Genomic DNA, 13404 nt, shown 5'->3' with positions numbered 1-13404 from the left:
AGTCACAGAGCCTTCAGACCTCGAAATAGCTCTATTTAAGTTCTGTCACAATATATAACATTCTCATAGGTGAACAGTACAAAACCTCTTTTAGAAATGAAATTAAAGGAATATTTTTTTAAAAACCATAAAGCAATTCCCTGGTATCATTGGCATTCATCCTGGGCTCAGTGTCATAATGCACCTGGTGTCAAATACCTGGTATACAACCTTACAATTTCACAGCTCAAGTTTCCTTACTACATTTTCCTGATCTGAACTCTCCAAAGGCTAGCTGGCTGGTGTTACCCATATCGAGTAAATGAAGAATTACTTATATTCTTAATGTGGCCAGATTTTATCTTTTATAAATGGAATTCTATTATAAAAAGAGGATCTAGGCAAATAGCAGTTATTCTGAAGAGGCAATGATGATGAGCTGAATAGTTGGCAAGTCTAGAAGACATGTTAAGTGAGGCAAAGGTATGTATTAGAAAACACATTTAGAGTCAGTAAAAAATAAGGGGTCAGCAATAAGTCAGAGAACACCTTCTTACCTTGGAGAAGGTCTTCTGAACTCTTGAGTAGAATTTCATCTTCCTCTCCCTGTGGAAAATCTTTGGGGGACTCTAGGGTGCTTTTCCTTTGGGGTTCAGTACTTTCTTCCGGGATACTGGATTCCTTCCCTTCCGTTGCAGATGCTGATAGTTCTCCTGGCTCTGCTCCAGGCTCTGATGGTTCTCTTGGCTCTGCTCCAGGCTCCTGCAGTCCTATTTCTGAGCTTCTCTGTTCTGTTTCTGACTTCCTTTCTGAGGATTTTTTTACTTCAGTTTTTAAGTCCTGCTCTTCTGTGGTGCTTCTCTGTTCTTCTGCTGAACCCTTGGAAGAACTTGATTTTACAGATTTTTCTTGCTCTTTGGGAGGTTCTTCCTCCGGAATGGATGTTTTTCTCTTCTCTGTGGATGGTTCTCCTTGCTCTGTGGATGGTTCTCCTTGCTCTGTGGATGGTTCTCCTTGCTCTGTGGATGGTTCTCCTTGCTCTGTGGATAGTTCTTCCTGCTTTGCTTCGTGGCTTATTTGTGTCTCAATCTGTGATTCTGAAGGCAACTCCTCTGGAAGCACGTGCAACTTTTTAAAGCTCTTCTTGCCAGAAGGCTCTCCTTTCTCCTCTTCCATTGCTTCATGGAAATCTGAGAAATCGTCTTCATAGGCTATAGTGCTGGCAGACCAACTAACGACTTTTCTTTCATGTTCCTCCTCTCCAATAAGGTCCATTTCATCCTGGGGCAATTTCTTTGCAATGCCATGAGTGGATTTCTTCCACTCTATTTGAGATAGTCGATCGTATCTCTCAAAAGGGCTCTTCTCATCATCCATGTCTCCCCAGAACTCAGCTGGTTCTACCTCTTCAAATTCAATGAATGGCCCTAGTACAGAAATCAAGACATTCAGCTGATGAGATGACAATATTGGTGATACCAAACTCTCCAATGACCCCATGAAAGAAAGAAAATGACAACCCTATCAATAATCTCCTACTATTGTTAACTCTTTTTGTGAGATGAACTTGATTCTACAGGTCTCCCTTGCTCTTTGGATGATGGTTCTGTCAGTCAAAAACCCAACTTTTTCCCTAAAAGATTATAGGATCATATATTTAGAACTGGCTAGGAGTTTACAAACCATGAGTTCAGTCCCCTTGGTTTTTAAAGAGGAAATACTAAGGCCAACAGATATGCTCAAGGTCACACCCAAGGAATAAATATTTTATTCAAATGATTACTGCTCTAGGGCTAGAAGGGACCTTATTGACCATTTAGTCCAACTCCCTCACTTTAGAGAAGAGGAATCTGAAGCAGAGAGAAATTAAGCAATTTGCTTAATAGTCCAGAAGTAATAAGGTACAGAGGTAGGATTTTAACTCAGATTTTCTGACTACAAAAGCAACATTCCTTCCAGTATACCTTCCACTTTTGAAAATAAAGAGAAGTCTTTGGCTCAGATGACCAAAACAAAAGGTGTATGTATGATCTCTGGTTGTGACTTTCTCTGAAATAAAGCAATTCTTAAATTTTCACTTGGATACCTGACACATAAAGCCCACAGACTCTAAGTGAATGAAAGATTATTTATTACTTAACAGAGGATTGGTTTATTATTTAATTATGCTATTACATAATTATTTAGTATTACATATTTATTATTATTTAAGAGAGGGTTAAAAGGCCTTCTGACTCTACTCCTATGGGATTTCTGCCTGCTAAGTTTTCCCCACTTTTCTTTAAATTAAAAGAATTTTAAATTAAAAAACCCCTAAGGAGTAAGTACATCAAATTAGCCAGTTTTATTAGGATGAGTAAGATAAATAAAAATTCACTGATATAGAAATATTTCTTTAGAAATCTAAGAAAGATTTTAAAAAAAAATTCTGGATAGTCAAATCCCAACTGTCCCTTGCAACTGCATATATATTTAACATATTTATAGTAATATATTAACTTTGTCATTTATTAAATATATATGTGTATTTAATTCTTTAATAGCTTTTTAAATTTATGTTGCCTTCATTTTTCAACATAACCCACTATGTCCTCTACCCAGAGAGACATTCCTTATAAAAATAACCAAAAAAGGAAGAGAAAAAGGTAGTTCAGCAAAACTAACACACCATCCAAATCCAGTAGTATATACCATGTTCCACACCCATGGGCTCTCACCTCTGCAAAAAGTGTTTAAAAACCATTAGCTGGTAACCGTATGTTGTTTTACCATTAAGTAAGTGGGAGTTGACTTCTAGTTGAGCACATTTCTCATGGTTATCATTGGATTTTCTGGCTCTCAGAGTAAGAATGGTTCTCAAGGCAATAATTGCCATACAGAGCCATAATGAGTTGTTTTTACACGTGAGGGCAAATTGAACAAAATGCTGCCCTTGAACCAACATTTTAGGGTGATCGCAAGATGTTTGGGGAAGTAGAGTGAGTTATAATGATAGCTTCCTATTTTAACTAACTTTTCTTGTTAGATAAGATGCTAAACTCCAGTGTTTCTATGCTGCTAAAAGACTAAAAGTGCTTTAAGAAGTCTTCTAAATTCCTGCACTCTAGGGGAAAGCCCCAATTGTTCTGCCCTACTCATAGCTTTGCTTCCGCTAAAGCAGCTAATGGGTTAAGGTATTTTGCAGGGGTAACATGACCTTGAGCCAATATTATCACAGTGGTGTTGGAGACGGTAGTGATATATCATCTTGGCCTGACAGGCTATCCCACCTTGTTGTTTTACTTACAAAACTTTGGGTTAAAAAATAGCCTCCTAACCATCTTCGGGTTTTTATCATAGAAGTTTTCCAGCAAGGTCAATGTCCTCTCCCGGTCCAGGAACCCCAGCTAGGAAAGATATTTGCAATCAGTGGAGTCTTAAGATCTAAGGTTCATGGGGCAGCTGGGTAGCTCAGTGGATTGAGAGCCAGGCCTAGAGATGGGAAGTCCTAGGTTCAAATCTGGCCTCAGACACTTCCCAGCTGTGTGACCCTGGGCAAGTCACTTGACCCCCATTGCCCACCCTTACCACTCTTCCACCTATGAGACAATACACCGAAGTTAAGGGTTTTAAAAAAAAGATCTAAGGTTCATTATACAGACGGTATCATTTTATTTTCATTCCTAAGCCTCAATTTATCCACCTGTAAAATGAGATGATTGGGCTAGATAGCTTTTGAGGACTCTTCCAGATCAAAAACTATGTGATGTCTGGATGAATAAATGCCTCTGCTTTTCTAAATTTTTAGAGATTCCAGAACCATTCCTTTATCCAATATGCTGCTTGTAGATGGCTACTGGATGCCAAGAAAACTTGGAATACTCCCTCTTTGTCTAACTCAAAATTGGCATTACTAACACATTAAAAAATTAAAGAATTCATTTTCTATGCCCTTTACAGTATGTTTTTATCACATGCACACTTAAAGTTACTAAAGGTTAAAGCTATGTAAAGATTTTATAACTACCTCGTATGGAAATACTGCTGATATGGTGGTGGGTTATCTGTTACTTAAACTCACCGTGCACTTTTAGATGTTCTGCCTCTTAAGTACAGCCCTCCTTCCCTAATACCACTGACAAATGCTAAAATCATCAGGGAAAGCCAAAGAGCCCAAGCAAAGGGAGAAAGGCAGACGGATGGAGGGTTGGTCACCGTGGAAGCAAGTTGTCAAATGACAAGGCTCTGGTGTGTGGAAAGAACCACCCAAGGGAAAGAGGAATCCTGACCTGGGATGGATGTAGGACTGTTAAGACAAGCAGCCAACAGCCACGATTGCTTCTGAGCACTTAAGACGATTTCTAGAAATGACAATAAAGCTATAGCGGGCTGTCCAGGGGCAGCCTGCAATCCACTTGGCACCTGGCTAGAGTGATAAGGACAAGTCACTCAGGTCAGCACTGAATCCCGGCTTCCTAATTGTTCTGCCATCAAACTAATGCAAATATGACTCAAAGCAGCTTGGCTCTGTGTTTCACAAAACCAGCACTACAGGGAAGATCATTCTCAAGTGGCTGCTGCCTGTGTGGATTCCCATGGCCTCTTTATATGCCCAGAGATCATGGTTCAATAGGGCATGTTGAGGCAAAAAAAACTCCAACAAACAACTTGTGGAGGAACAGATCAGCATGCAAGTGTGCACATGTGTGCACACACATGCAATTGCAACAGCCAAAAGGTATTCTTTAAAAATAAACTCACAAGGCCTCAGATACTTCCTAGCTGTGTGACCCTGGGCAAGTCACTTAACCCCACTGCCCAGTCCTTACTGCTTGACTGCCTTTGAAACAATACTTAGCATTGGTTCTAAAATGGGAGGAAAGGGTTTAGAAAAAAATAAAATAAACTCACAAGCCATTGTGCTTGGCCATGACTGCTAAACGTATGCTGAGGTGACCAGTACCATTCTCTCTAAAGCTACCTTCCCTCGACACCATATTTGTCTCATATCATTCCATCTCCCTTGTCAGAATTTAAGCTCCTTGAGGACAAGGACTATAAACACTTTTTCTAGCCCATGCCTTTAGCTCAGTGCCTGGCACATAGCGAGGGTTTAATTAAAGCTCATTGATGGATTGATTTTTGCCAAGTTTACTCCTAAAGTAAGTGCTAGGATCATAGATAGAGAATTTAAAAACATCTCAAAGACTATTTAGTCATACTCTCCAATTTTAAAATTGAGGAAACTGAGGGAAGAAGTTAGGTGATTTGTCAAAGGTCCACCTAGTCCAATCTCATTTTACAGATAAGGAAACTTGGACATAGGGAGTTAAGAGACTTATACAAGATAGTAAGCTTCAGAGGTAGGATTTGAATCCAGGTCCTCAGCCTCCAGAGCCAACACTCTTTCCAATGCACCAACATATGAACGTTAATCAACTCTGGCTCCTGCAATTTCACCCCTAAATGCAAATGTCATTAGTAGAGAGTCCTGAGATTTTCTTCCAATGCTATGTTCATTCACAAATATTAGATACAATCAGACAGACATTACTCTAACGGACCTTAGGACCTTAGTTACTATAGTACCATTCAGGCCAGTCTTAATGGCTTCTTTATAGTGTTTTTGTTTGTTTGGGAGGGAGGAGTGTTGCCTGTTTGGTTTTTACAGTTTCCTCATCTAGATATAGATGAGATAAAAAGTCAGAGAGAAAACTTGGAGGCAGGAAACCCAGCCGATCAGTTGATTTTCATTTTCAGTGAGCTCAAAGTAAGGGTGATGAGTGAGAGGAGATGAGGCTTAAATGCTAGCCAATGGAAGGTAGATCAAGCATTACCAGGAACCCTACAGGAAAACATTAAGGCATCCAGAAGAGGGCAGCCAGGATGATGAAGGGTCTCTAAAAGATGGCATGGGAAGAGCAATGAAAGACCCTGGGGAAGTTTGGGTGAAGAAGGAGAACATGCTCACCAAAAAGTATTAGAAGAGCTGTCTCACAGAAAATTAAGATCATTGCTTTAGAGCTGGAAGAGACCTTGGGGAACACCTAATCCAATTCCCTCATTTTACAGATGAGGAAACTAAGACCTAGAGAAAATTAAATGACTTTGGGTCTGAGATTTAGAGTTGGAAGGGACTTTAGTTGTCATTTTGGCCTACCCTCTTTCCTCATTTTACAAAGACTTTGAAGTCTAGAGAAGATTAAGTGATTTTCCAAAGGTCACCCAGGTAATAATGACAAGGTTAGGACATTCCCAGCCTGTTCCTTATTCCCTCAGAGTGTAATGAGATGAATTCACACAACGGAAGAAAATGGGTAGCAGAAATGATTTTTAAAAACCAACAGGGCCTGATAATGTGTTGTTTAAAAGAAACATACTGAAAACGAGAGGCACACATAGAATGAAAGTGAGGGACTGGAGCAGAATATACTATGCCTCAGCTTGTCTAGAGAAGGTAGGAGTTGCAGTCACAATCTCTGACAGATTTGGACCTAAAATAGATGTAATTGGAAGGGTTGAACAGGGTAACTATATTAGGGGATGGAGGTGGGGTTCCTCAGGATAATGAAGCATCATCAATATTGGGTTTATATGCAACAAGTGTTATGGCACCTAGTTTTTTAAAGGAAAAACTAAATGAGAAACATATGGAAATAGATAACAAAATAATAATAGTGGCAGACTTTAATTTTCCCCTCTCAGAACTAGACAAATCTAACCCAAAAATAAATAAGAAAGAAGTTGAATAAAACCTTAGATAAGATCAATACAATAGATATATGGAGAGCTCCCACATATCTGGCTTGAGGTAAGTAGTAGATCTAAGTCTGAGCATACACTTTATCCAAGCATAGTTTCTGGTGGGACAACAATGGCTAAGAAAGCATAAATATTCTACAAAGGTCCTACCTAAACATTCATCATATTATGGGATTATCCTGTATCCTGTATCCCTGAGAGATTGTGGCACTGGAACAAAAGTTCAATTGGGTATGACCAAGCTGGAAAGACCTGTTTTGGAAAGAGTATGGTCCTGCTATTTAAGGGACAATCTAGCAAAATATTGTCCTGGTAATATAATTTACTGAGAACTAGATGAAATAAAGTGATCTTTAAAATAAATGTTGATAGGAACATGGAGAAACAAACCTAATATTACTTGCTAGAGCAGCTGTGAATTTCTTTTTTAGAAAACAAGATGGAAATATACATTAAGAGCTATACAGCTGTTCATGTTCATTGACCTCTTAGAAATCCTATTACTAGGGTTAAGCCCTAAGGGTATTATTGAGAGGGTAGAAAGCTGTGTCTATGAAAATATTCATGGAAGCTTCGTTTGTTATGACAAAATAACTGGAAATAGCACAAATGCAATGAATAGGAGAAATGGTTGAATAGATTATGATATCTGAATGTAATAGATTGTATTATGTTATTGAAATGACAAATATTGGAAATATAAAGAAAATAATATGGAGAGATGAAAGGAGAAGAAAAGAGAATAAGAATACATACCATGATTACATTTTTTTAAAAGCCACAAAATCAAGAGAAAAAAGTATCCAAATAAAACAAATCCAAAAGGAACACAAAAGCAGAAGACGTCTATATTAGCACATATGTATAATTACATATTTTAAACAAATTGAAAACAATGTGGAGTTTGTGGTTCTTTATGCATTAAACATATGTTAAAATGTTTTTGGTGGAAGTGGTGGTGGTGGTGGTTGTTGCTAAGTATATAATAAAAAATAAAACTTTTAAACATTTTTTAAAAAGAGAGAGTTGTAGTCGGCTTAGCTCCAGAAGCCCAGTTTGCTACTTTGCATATGGGTTGGGAAAGGAAGGCCAGAGTCTATTATATCCTTACCAATGAAATCACAAATTTGGTGCAGGAAAAAAAAAGAGAATGACAAAAACACCCCTAACATAAAATATGACAGTATCCATCCTTCTCTAACTTGTACTGAAACAGCAAGAATGAGGCCCATCAATCACCTTTTTAACTTGGTCTCCTGCAATTGAAGAAGGCACTTGAAGCCTGTAAAGGGACCATCTATCATCTGGAAAGACTTGCCTCAGCCTTTACTGAAGCATTCTTGGCCCAGCATCTGTCCTTTTTCAAAATGCCTTTTCTCATTTGAGAGCTTCTGAGCATGCCACTCAATAGGTTCCTGGAACTCTTTGACAATGGAGGTCTGGAGCTTTGAGGAAGGTGCAAATGAGGGAACAGGCAAAGTAGATTTGTGAATCCTGCTGGAAATCTCTTCCTGGACACCATGGGTTAGATGCCTGCACCTGCTAGCTATTTCTCAGTCAGGATGAAGCCATATTCATATAACAAGAAGATATTTCCATCACAGTTGCATTGGAACTCTTCCAAGGCCATCTGGCATTTTGGATATAGTGATACCCTCTCAAACCACAACCCATAAATCCTTTGCTGATAAAAGCCCATTTATCAGGGCAGCTAGGTGGCTCAGTAGATTGAGAGCCAGGCCTGGTTCTGGGTTCAATCTGGGCTCAGATACTTCCTAGTTGTGTGACCCTGGGCAAGTCACTTAACACCTAATACCTCACCCTTACTACTCTCCTGACTTGGAACCAATACACCATACTGATTCTAAGATGGAAGGTAAGGGTTTAAAAAAAAAGCACTTTTATCCTTTCCTTAATCTCTCTATGAAGGCATGCTTTCTATCCTCAATGCCCCTTATTTTCCTATTGATGTTTTACTGATTTTTATTTTTCTGTCAGTGATTTCTGGGTATAATATGCTTCTCTGGCTTTCCCCAGAATTGCAACGAAATAAAACAGCTAAGCAAAAACTACTTATAGAAGAACCACATCTTCCGACGTATTCAACATTCTCCTCCACCTCTGCCAAAAGGAGGGAAGGAGGTCATATCTGTTCTTTAGGGTAAAGATTAGTTAATAGAGTTACTCAGATTTTAACTACCATTAGATGCTCCTTTCATTTCCATCATTATTGCTGGGCACAGTGTTCTACCAGTTCTGCTTATGTTACTCTTCCTCTGTTCATACCCCTGCCCACCTTTTCCCTTCTTCCTCATCCTCATCATTCTTTATATCATAGTTAAGATTCTATATGTTTTTATATCACAGTTTTCCCAGTCATACCCCAAGTGTTCCCATGTGGCTTACCTTTCCAACATCGCAAGCAAAGAAGAGTTTTAAAAACTTCTGCCTCCACTTGTCATGCTTCAAGATATCATAGAAGTCACCTGAACACTGGTAAAGGTGCCTCAGGAAGTCCGTAAACATGTCACTTGTTAATTCCTTGATACATGGAAAGATAACCTATCAGGAAGAGACAAAAGGATTGATTTAAAGCCATAATTTCCATGGGGAGCACAGGTATCTAGCCAAACCTCTCACATTTTATACATAAGAAAATGAAAGCTCAGAGAGATTTGCCCAAGATCTCTTGGGTGGTAAAAGGGCAGAGTCAGGATTTGAATCCAGGATACTCCTAAGGAAACTCCAAAAGAAAAAGGAAATTGGAGGAATATGTCTCTGTACCAATTCAAGTCAAGTTAATGATGCTCTGGTTCACTAGAGAGGCATTGTGGGCAAGGGGATTGGAATCAATATGTGAACTTAGGGAAAGAATTTAACTTCAATTTAAACTTCAGTTTCCTCGTCTTTAAAATAGGACTTATAATTGTAAATTCGAGTGGGAAAGAATCCGAAATCATTTGGTCACATCCCCAAAATTGGGGCCCATAGCTGTATAGTGACTCTCCAAGGTCACACAGGTGGTAAGTATAAGAGTCAGAATTTGAACTAGGGTCCTCTAGCTCTGAGGCAGCTAGATAGTACAGTGGCTAGAGAGCTGGGCATGGAGTCAGGAACAGCCTTAGTCACTTACAAGCTATGTGATGTTGGGCAAGTCACTTGACCTTGTTTGCCTCCTTTCCTCATTTACCAAGTGAGATGGAAAAGGAAACAACAAACTGCTTCTCTAACTCTGCCAAGAAAACCAAAATTGGTACATGAAGAGTTGGACATGAATGAACAACAACAAAATGTCTGGTTTCAGGCTGGTCAGTATTCTTTCTGAAACTTCTCACTTCCTTGTATACCTTGGAGGCAGAAGAACTGACAGCTGGGTAGCTGAGTGGATTGAGAGCCAGGCCTAGAGATGGGAGGTCCTGGGTTCAAATCTGGCCTCAGATACTTCCTAGCTGTGTCACTTGACCCCCATTGCCTAGCCCTTACTACTCTTCTGCCTTGGAACCAATATACAGTATTGATTCCAAGATGGAAGGTAAGGGTTTAAAAAAAAAAAAGAACTGACCTTTGGCCATCCATTCTCATCTCAGGATCCTGAGAATCTATTATCAACAAACAATCACTTCAGAAAAATTCAGCATTTTCCACCTTCACTACAGTTTCCCCCATATAGAACTGGAAAAGACTTCAGGTGCCATCCAATCCCTTTTATTTTGCAGATATAATTAAGGACCAGATGGTTTCGGTGACTTGCCCAAGTTAGTAAGTAAAAGAGGTGAGAATTGAACCCAGAACCTCTGCCTCTGAATCCATCATCCCTTTCACAAGACCAAGCTATCTCTCATCGCTGAGGCAAGACTTCTCCAGCAATTGGTATTTTCAGCTCAGCCTTCTGAAACTGCAAGAGAAAAGCTGATTGATTTACAAGAATCATCTTGTTTTATTTTCATCGTTTGAGAAATGACCCCAAAGCCGCCTGGGTCTCTTGACAGTAGGGATGCTAGTGAAAGAAAGTTTATTTTAAACCTTCTTCTTAGAGGCTCTTTAACGCTTTGGATTTATAGCCTGTGGGTTCTATGAGCGAGAACAGCCCTGCTCTCCAAGTGTGGGCTGGCTGACATTAATAACACCCGCTGCCAGAAAGAACCACAGTCCCTGAGCCTAAGAAGAATGATTAGAGCTGTTTCCTGGAGTGTGCCAAAGAAAAGGAAAACTGACAACATCCAGGGCTCTTTGTGCTCCTTGTGGCCTGTCTAGGGGCCTAGTAGCTCTGAATATGGTTCCTGGGATTCATTTGGGCGAAGCATTTAACCCCTTTTAGCCTCAGTTTCCTCATTCATAAAATGGAAATAATACTACTCTAGTTTTTCTAAGAGGTGCTAACCTGCTTAACCAGTGAATAAAGCAGAAACAGTGAGTAAAAACACTATTGTTCAGTCATCATTTTCAGTCATGTCCGACTCTTACCCAGTTTGGTGGTTTTTTTGGCAAAGATACTGGAATGGCTTGCTGTTTCCTTCTCCAGCTCATTTTGCAGATGAGGAAGATGAGGCAAACAGGAGTAAGTGACTTGCCTGGAGTGGCCCAGTAAGTGTATAAGGCCAGATTTGAACTCAGGAAGATGTCTTCCCAACTCCAAGCCCAGAACTCTAACCGCTGTACTCCCTAGTTGCTCAACCCCACTCCCCACTACAATGTAGGAATTTTAATGACAACACCCATCTCTTTGCTATTCCTAGCTTCAGTCACTTACTAGCTATGGAACCCTGAATAAGTCATTTAACCTCTTTCTTTTACCTTCTGTCTTAGAATCAATACTAAGTATCATTTCCAAAGCAGAAGAGCAGTAAAGATTGGGAATGGGGGCTAAGTGACCTGCCCAGGGTCACACAGAAGTATCTGAGATTAGATTTGAACCCAGGACCTCTCATCTTTGGCCTGGCTCTCTGTCCACTGAGCTAATCAACTGCCCCTGTTTAACCTCTTTCTGTCTCAGTTTCCTCATCTGTGAAATGGGGACAATAATAACATCTACTTCCCAGAGTTGTTTTGAGGCTAAAACGAGAGAATATTTGCAAAGTACTTTGTATAACTTAAAGCAATATAAAAACGCCATTTTATTATTACTAAAAGCAGCAACTTTGCTAATGTTGTTTGGGAAATAGTACCCAAACTACAAGATTGTGTGTGTATTTGTGTGTGTATGGGGGTGGGGGTGGACATTTAGGAAAAACACTATCACGCAATTAGACGCAAACATAGATCTATGTGCTGCTCCCGGCCCAGGATTTTACAGCTCTGACCCAGCCCAGGATGTTCTCCTCCTCACTCAGGACTCTTGGAATCTAGCTCCCTTCAAAGCTGAACTCAGGTGCTGCTTTCCAAACGAAGATTTCTCCATCCCTAGCTCCTCATCCCTCCCTAACTCCTCCCCACCCCTTCACTTGATGCTCTCACCCACCCCATTTGTTCATATTTATTTCTATAGTATATGTTTTGCATTTCCTTCTCTGTTGGTATTGCCTTCAATAAAATGAAGTTTGTTGAAGACAGAGATTTTCATGTTTGTTTTTCCATTCCTTGTTTTCATCCCTGGAACCCACCTGCTTTAAAGTGCTCTCCTTGCCTTAACCTGGTAAAATTCTCGTCTTGTTCAGTCACTTCCAGACATGTTCAATAGCTCTTCATGGCTCCATTTGGGGTTTTCTTGGTGAAAACACTGGAGCGGTTTGCCATTTCCTTCTCCAGCTCATTTAACAGATGAGGAAACTGAGACAAACAGGGTGAAGTGACTTGCCCAGGGTCACACAGCTAGTAAGTGTCTTGGGCCTGATTTGAATTCAGGATGATGAGACTTCCTGACTTTAGGCCCAGCACTCTATTCTGGCTGCCCAGAATTAGCATGAAATTATGTATCTGGTCCTTCTGTTCTTGTTCAATTGTGTCTGACTCTTCCTGACCCCATTTTGAGATTTTCTTGGCAAAGAATCCCCTACTTCCTTCAAAACTCAATTAAAATTCTGTCTTCAACACAAAGTCCTTCCTTGATGCCCCCAATTACTCCTGCCCTTATTCCTCAATGACCTCAATCTATTCTCCATATATTACTATATTCTTTCCCCATTAGAGACTACACTCCTTGAAGCCAGGACCTGCTTTAATTTTATCATTGTATTCCCAGATTCTGGCTCATTGTACAGAATAGCTGCCTAATAAATGTCTCTGGTTTGATTAGAGTTGAACTGGACTGAATCCAATTTCTTTTCCAAAAATGCTTTGACATCAGTTTCTATCTCCACCAGCCATCTGTTAGAAACTAAACCTAGTCAAATGAAATGACCCCTGTGAATTGGGGAAAACCTCTTCATTTGTGGGTTTTTTATGTGTTTTTTTTTTGCTTTGAAAATCAATGTGCTGGGGCAGCAAGGTGGTTCAGTGGATAGAGAGCCAGGCCTGGAGTTGGGAGGACCCAGGTTCAAATTGGGCCTCAGATACATCCTAGTTATGTAAACCTGGGCAAGTCATTTAACCTATACTAACTACTCTTCTGCCTTGGAACCCATACTTAGTATTGATTCTAAGACAGAAGGAGGAAGAAAGAAAGAAAGAAAGAAAGAAAGAAAGAAAGAAAGAAAGAAAGAAAGAAAGAAAGAAAGAAAGAAAGAAAGAAAGAAAGAAAGAAAGAAA

At 39.8% G+C, this 13404-nt stretch overlaps 1 protein-coding gene across 1 annotated transcript in view; it reads right to left on the bottom strand.

Moving 5' to 3' along the window:
- Positions 1 to 13404, bottom strand: part of EFCAB5 (EF-hand calcium binding domain 5) — a 135471-nt gene that overhangs the window by 51361 nt on the left and 70706 nt on the right. The window contains exons 5-7 of the mRNA XM_044675595.1: positions 9127 to 9282; positions 3266 to 3365; positions 537 to 1406 (exon numbers count right to left, since the gene is read on the bottom strand). Coding sequence (XP_044531530.1) covers positions 537 to 1406; positions 3266 to 3365; positions 9127 to 9282 — 1126 coding nt within the window. The remainder of the gene's footprint in view (positions 1 to 536; positions 1407 to 3265; positions 3366 to 9126; positions 9283 to 13404) is intronic.

The sequence above is a fragment of the Gracilinanus agilis genome, chromosome 4 (assembly GCF_016433145.1).
Source record: "Gracilinanus agilis isolate LMUSP501 chromosome 4, AgileGrace, whole genome shotgun sequence".
Lineage (NCBI taxonomy): Eukaryota > Metazoa > Chordata > Mammalia > Didelphimorphia > Didelphidae > Gracilinanus > Gracilinanus agilis.
The sequence above is the reverse complement of the archived record's forward strand: the minus strand, read 5'-3'. Positions and strand labels throughout refer to the sequence as shown.